This window comes from Physeter macrocephalus, chromosome 11 (assembly GCF_002837175.3).
Source record: "Physeter macrocephalus isolate SW-GA chromosome 11, ASM283717v5, whole genome shotgun sequence".
Lineage (NCBI taxonomy): Eukaryota > Metazoa > Chordata > Mammalia > Artiodactyla > Physeteridae > Physeter > Physeter macrocephalus.
Window position 1 is genome coordinate 8,854,948 of NC_041224.1, and position 7,192 is coordinate 8,862,139.

A 7,192-nucleotide genomic window follows, 5' to 3' on the forward strand; every position below is an offset into this window, starting at 1 on the left:
TATTTTTTCTTTGTAAAGTCATGTATTCCTCGTACTACCCTAGGAAAAGCTAAAAATCCTCATATTTACAAAGAATTAGTTAATATATAATACACACAACACATCCCCCTTCTTTAGAAACTATTAGAGAGCACGCGTGCATATTGCATTTCCTAGGAGAACAGATGACACGTATGCCTGTGTGGATCCCCTACCCATCCTCTGGGCTCTGGCCCCAGGCCACCTTCCACATGGTCTAAGGACTCTGCCCTCTGAATCCCACTGCTTTGTTTGAGCAGAGCTCTAAGTCAAGGATGGAAGTTCTCTGTCAGCAGAATCAACGGATATGGCCAGTCGTTGTCTTCTTTGATCTTTCTGTAGCATCTGGAACACTAAACCTTCTCTCTCTCCTCACTGTGGCCCTTCTCTTCCATGGTTTTCCCTGTCCTGCTCTGGCAGCTCTTTTTCTTTTTTTTGGCTGTGTCGGGTCTTCGTTGCTGCACGCGGGCTTTCTCTAGTTGCGGCGCGCAAGGGGCTACTCTTCATTGCGGTGTGCGTGCTTCTCACTGCGGTGGCTTCTCTTGTTGCGGAGCACGGGCTCTGGGGGTGCGGGCTTCAGTAGTTGTGGCTCGCGGGCTCAGTAGTTGTGGCTCGCGGGCTCAGTAGTTGTGGCTCTCGGGTTCTAGAGCAGAGGCTCAGTAGTTGTGGCGCACGGGCTCAGTTGCTCCGCGGCATGTGGGCTCTTCCCGGACCAGGGCTCGAACCCGCGTCCCCTGCGTTGGCGGGCGGGCTCTTAACCGCTGCGCCGCCAGGGAAGCCCGTGGCAGCTCTTCTTGTTCCCAAGGCTTTTGCAGTCATTCGGGACACTCGTGCACATGGAGGCAGAGCACTGGAGTCCCTCAATGCACACACTCTCAGCTGAGGTCAAACGAGTTGACGCTCTGCCCTCTGGTTTCAGCTCTCATGCTATAAACTTGTGTTCTTCTGGTGGTCTATTTAGTACTAGGTTCTTCTCATTTTTGTGGTCTATTTAGTACCAGGTTCTTCTCATTTTTGTGTCTTTTTAAAATTTCACTGTTGAAAACAACCTCCACATGTAGGGCTGAAGTACCATCTAGTGTTCCTGACGGCAAGAAGGCTAAAATATGCCTTATGGAGAAAAAGCTTCGCTGAGCTTTATTCAGGCGTGATTTATAGAGCTGGTAGCTGTGAGTTCCATGTTAAGGGGTCAACAATATCCATCAATTCAGGTGTCTTTAAATAGAAACATGCATCCGACCAAGTGATGTACGGGTCAGTGGATGAAAACGTGGGGACCAGAGGCTTGCAGGAACCTAACTCTGCATTCCCCCGGAAGCAGTGGCTCGGGATTCACGAGTTCAGTGTTTGCGGTGACTTCATAGACCATAACTCCCATGAATACTGAGAATCCACTGCATGTTAAGCCCTGTCCCCTCGGTGGAGTTCCGGCTCTGTGTGTACAATTTCCTGCTGGATATCTGGATGTTCCATAATATTGCAAATCCAACATGTGTAACAATGGAGCCGTCATCTTCCTTATCCCCCTCCCCGACCCCTACCCTCCTTCTTCCCTCTGCCACCGTCTTATTTAAGGCCTCTCTTATTCTCTATCTTGAATGAAGACAAGTCTCCTAGATGACCTCCTGTCCAGGTCTTTGTCCCACCTCCACCCTGCTGTAGGGATTCTTCTAAAGGCACCACTTTTAAAAAATTGCAGCATAGCTGCTGTACAATATTATGTAAGTTACAGGTGTACAACAGGTTGATCCACAATTTTGAAAGGTTAACTCCATTTATAGTTATTATAAAATATTGGCTCTATTCCCCGTGTTGTACAATAGACCCTTGTAGCTTATTTTATACCTAATAGTTTGTACTAACTCTTAATCCCCTCCCCGTCTCTTGCCCCTCCCCCCTTCCATCTCCCCACCGGTAACCATTAGTTTGTTCTTTGTACCTGTGAGCCGGTAAAGGTGCCAGTTTTACTGTGCAGAGTGCACTATTCTCTCTGAAGCTGCTTCAACAGAATCTTAATTTCCCCTCACCTCACTCCTGCCCTGTACCTTTCCCTTCTCCACAGTGCTGTCAGTGATCCTTCTAAAATGTACGTCACCTCGTGTCACCTCTCTGCTTCCCTGCATCTTCCTATTACATCCACGGTAAAAGGCCTAAAAGTGCTACCTGATCAGGCCCTCCACTCTCTGACCTCATCCCCCCCGATCACTCCACTCCAGTCACACCAGCTTCCCTGCTACCCCTTCAACCCATCAGACACATTCCTACCTCGGGGCCTTTGCACCTATCGCTCCTCTGCCCAGAACTTCTCTCTTTTCTCAGGTAGCTGCAAGGGTAAAGAATTCACAACGCAAATGATTCTGCTAAAATGGCACCTTCTCAGGGAGGCCTCGCCTGACTTCCCCATATAAAACCACACCCTCCTCCTCAGCTGACTCTCTACCTGCTTCTTCTACCAGGACTCATCAACCACTGACTGACTGTCTCTGTTATCTGTCTACAGCTACTTCTATTAGCTTCTGTCCACACCTTCTCTGTGGAACGAGAGCTGTATGAGCGTGAGGATGTGCCCCCTTCACGTCTGTGTCCCCGGCACTTACAGTGATGCCCAGCACATGGGTGGTTCTCACGTGTTTGTCAGTGGAGGACTACATGCCTAAAATCTAGTCGTGGTTCTGTCGAGCCTTAAGGATAAGCCCCAAATTCTTTAATATCCCCCACCCCTGTCCCCGCCCCTTATCTCTCTGGTGTCATCTCCCACCCTCTTTTTTAAACCATACACTCCGTCAAAGTAAAGCACGCATGTTTTCCAGAAGCCTCTGTGGCTCTTGAAATCCCTATCATACCCTCCACTCTTTAGCCCTTTTTCCTTGGCTAAACCCTATCACGTTTTAGGTCTCAGCTCGGGCTTCACTCCTTGGAGAAGCTGTTCTTGGTGGCTACACCTTCCTGCAGCCTTAGGTCTTCAGCAAGCAGTTCAACGCACAAACAGCTTTCTCAATCACCCTCCATTTCAATGAGCTGACAACTTATTGGCCTTACTGCTATAAGCTCCTTCATCTTTTTTGTTCCCTGACTTCAGCATGACAGTCACTGTCTAGTGTACGCTCACTACTATGGAGTGCAAGAGTCTTGAACAGTAATATATAGTTGGTGGTTTCACAAAAGCCTTGGCAACCAACACGAACCTGTGACACCACTGATTCAAATGATGAGTCTAAACAAATTACCTGACTTCGTTCATCAGTTGAAACAATGGAACGAGCATTTTGTAACTATTACTGTGAGCATCAAAAATGTATACAAAGAGTTTTAAGGGTCACAGATGATAAGGATAGGAGACCACTATAAACAAAATGTAGGCTCTCACCCCCCAAATATGTTTCTAAAGCTTGATGACTGAAGTTTAGTTAATGAGGGGCTACTGGGGGAACAAAACTGGGTTCTATAAGGTATTATACTCATCACAGGTAAGGGTTATTGTTTTCAATAGTTTCTCTATTTTTTATAGAATATACTTCAGAGTTAACTAAAAAGTTTGACATTAAAAGCCAAAGATCAAAGATCTCACACAACCATGAAAAAATTTACTCTCAAAGATCAAAGATCTCACACAACCATGAAAAAATTTACTTTATAAGAATGGAAACCTAATGCTCAGTAAGTACATGTGTAACAGCGATTAACCTAAAACTTCAAGCAGGTGCCAAACAGATGAAATAGTTGCCAAAGCTCTTTCACTTGATCAAATTAGTACATGATAATACACAGCATTCAAACACCATCCTGTAGACGTGTTAACTAAAATCTCCAAATTGTTTTTACAAATGAAACAAAAATATTGCTATCAATATGATACAATTATAATTCTTGATATAATTCAAGTATTAAGGGATTTGGGATCATAGCCATTATTTATGGAAGTCATACTATGTTTAATCCTTCTAATAATTCTACAGTTAGTTACTACTCTCTCTCTTTTGCTGTTTAGATGAAGAAATGAAACTGTATACAAGCCCCATATCCCTGTCCTTTGAAGTCAAAGGCTTTTGCTTTAGTCTCCCAGGCCTCCCTTGAGTCTCTAAAGGCTGGCTCAAGAGTTAATAATTAGGAATGTCAAGATGTAAAAACAAAGAATAGCTGTTAGGCTGGAAAACTGGTAACAATTTAGACTATAAATCCACCGCATAGCAGTCACCAAACTCCCAGTTCACTGAAAGATAGAGATAAAGGCCTGACACACATCCCTTAGTTGTTTTTAAGGAAGCAGACCCCCTCCAGATGAAAACTGCTGACAGCAAGAACGAGAAGGTTGAAACCAGAAGGTTGATGGTGCTTGAAACTTGATGCCAACCAATCCAAGAATTGTGCATGAGCTGATCACACACCCTAGAGCCCCCTCCCTCACACTGCCTTTAAAACCCCCTCCCTGGAAGCCATTGGGGAGTTCGGATCTTTTGAGCATGAGCTGCCCGTTCTCCTTGTTTGGCACCCTGCAATAAATGCTGTACTTTACCTCCTGGCGTCAGTAGACTGGCTTCACCGCATGCAGGCGAGGGGACCCAAGTTTGGTTCGGTAACAGAAACTGGGCCTTAAAGAGGCTGATGATGTTGCTTGTGGTAACAATGATGCAAAGCCAGGAGTTTTTAGAGTCTGCAGACACCAGAGCTCATTTTCGTGAAAACAGACCACAGCCAAAACATTCATGCTGACAGCCTGTGGAATTTTTAACTCAAAACTTTCAAAACAAATCCTTCCATACCATGAAATCACTAAGACGGCAGCAGTGGCTACTGGTGACACGTGTCTGTATTGTCTCTGCGCTATGACAAATGGAATTATCATCTAGTTAGATCTGCTCACCAGCAGCCTCAGGAGAGAAGGGTTTAAATGGCTTCAGCTCATCGGCGATGCACACACTTACCTAAACTTGACCTTGTGTTGGATCTTTCTATTATGGCGTGTTTACTGGGATTGTTCAAGACAGAGCGTTTGGCCAGCGAGATGTCAGCGGTGACCCTTGTGATGGAAATCCTGTTGGGGAAAAAGCAACAGAGGACTCTGAGGTTATTCACTGAATAAAAGGGGACAGAAGTGCATGCCCCGAACTCATCCAAGTATTTTATACACACACACACACACATACACACACACACACACACACACACACACACACACATACACACACACACACACACACACACACACACACACACACACACACACACACATATACATACACAGTGACCATATTTTCAACCCAAAAAATGTTGGGGCACTTAATCGTTCATTTTTTAAAAATCCTGCATCTACCTAACTTAGCATTTATTGGTAGCTTATCAAATGCCAGGCATGCACTCAGCATTATTTCATTACCCAGACTATCTCATTAAATCATTCCAAAAACTTTATTTATTTAATTTTTTAAAAAATTTATTTATTTATTTGTTTTTATTTTCGGCTGCCTTGGGTCTTCGTTGCAGTGTGCGGGCTTTCTCTAGTTGCAGCGAGCAGGGGCTACTCTTTGTGGTGGTGCGTGGGCTTCTCATTGTCGTGGCTTCTCTTGTTGCGGAGCGTGGGCTCTAGATGCGTGGGCTTCAGTAGTTGTGGCACGCAGGCTCAGTAGTTGTGGCTCGCGGGCTCTAGAGCGCAGGCTCAGTAGTTGTGGTGCACAGGCTTAGTTGCTCTGCGGCATATGGGATCTTCCTGGGGCAGGCATTGAAACCGTGTCTCCTACATTGGCAGGTGGATTCTTAACCACTGCACCACCAGGGAAGCCCCATCATTCCAAAAACTTCAGCGGAGAGGATATCCTCCCACTTTTGCTGATGAAAAAAAGTGACCCATAGGTAGATTGTTTCTCCATGGCTATATATTTACGAAAAGTGGTGAAGCTGGGATTTGAACTCAGAACTCCTGAGAGCCTATATTCTTAGGCCCTGTGCTATAATCCCTCCCACAGTATGGTGCTGTGATAGCCATGAGGAATAAATAAGAACAAGACAAACAAGGTCTTCCTCAGTGCTGAGAGTCTAGTAGCAGGTATGGGTCATAAATAAGAAAAGAAATTAATACAATGATTATAGGTTAAGATGGCTGCTCTGAAGAGGACACAGAGGGTGCTGTGACAGACAGTCATGAGTTGTGGGGGTCATTTCAGACAGGCTCGAAATGAGAGCAACAAAATCTGGGAGCTGGAAAGAGTAGATGACTTAGACTGGAGACTTAGCCGAATAAACAAGCCAGCAGTAGGGAAAGTGCAGAGCAAAAGAGAGGACTCACAAAACCTCTAAAGAAGAAGGTGAAGGGGGAACTAAAAACAAGAGATTTGGTTAGAAGTCTGTTTCACAGTTAGATCCCTTCACCTCCCCTCCACTACGTCAAGCCACAATGTGGCCATCCTTTTCCCGTGTGGTGTGAGACCATAAGTTTAGTCTCTCCAGGCAACAAAACAGAGGGCATCTGACCAGGGGATGCTACACAGAGCAGGGACAGAGAGAAGAAAGGATGCTAAATGTTGAGCCCCTAGCCCTCTTCCTCATCCTAGAATTTTGGTAGCCAAGTTTATATCCTCCAGGTGTCAAGAATGGAAGATTCTTCTCTGGGGGATCTGACAACCAAACAGAAAAAACCCAAAGATAAGGACTTTGGTGGTTTCCTATGTAGATTGTCCAGTGAGGTTGTCCTACAGGGAGACCCAAAGGGGACAAGCTGTACCTATCAGCACAGAATTTCCAGTTGATTCTTTGATGCCCTGTTCTTAAATTTGAGCACAGCAGCGTTCCTTGGGCATCTTAGGGAAACTTCTAAGATGAGAGACCAAAACAAACAGAAAAAAAATCAACTATGACTAACACTTAAAGTTGAAAGCTAAGAGATGATTATATCTACGAAACTAGAACAAACTTCTATTTATAGGCTCAGACTAAGAAAGAGTTTTTGGAAACTAAAAATATAACAGTAGAAATGAAAATTCAAAAGAGGGGCTTAGAAGACAAAGTTAAGGAAATCTGCTAAAGAGTAAAACAGAAAAGACAAACAGATGGAAAATCAGAGAAGAAAGGCATAAAAACTAGAGAATTACCCAGGAGGTTTAACTTCCAAATCACAAGAGTTCCAGGAAAGAAAATGCAAGAGAAGTAAAAAAAAAAAAAAAAAAAAAAAAAAAAAAATCTA

The 7,192-nt window shown here is 44.5% G+C and overlaps 1 protein-coding gene across 7 annotated transcripts in view; it reads right to left on the reverse strand.

Moving 5' to 3' along the window:
• The window catches only part of CACNB2 (calcium voltage-gated channel auxiliary subunit beta 2), a 441,112-nt gene that overhangs the window by 24,766 nt on the left and 409,154 nt on the right, over positions 1 to 7,192 (reverse strand). For all 7 annotated transcript variants that reach the window (XM_028495783.2, XM_055087728.1, XM_028495784.2 and 4 more), the window contains one exon: positions 4,941 to 5,050. In XM_028495783.2, the coding sequence (XP_028351584.1) occupies positions 4,941 to 5,050 (110 nt within the window). The remainder of the gene's footprint in view (positions 1 to 4,940; positions 5,051 to 7,192) is intronic.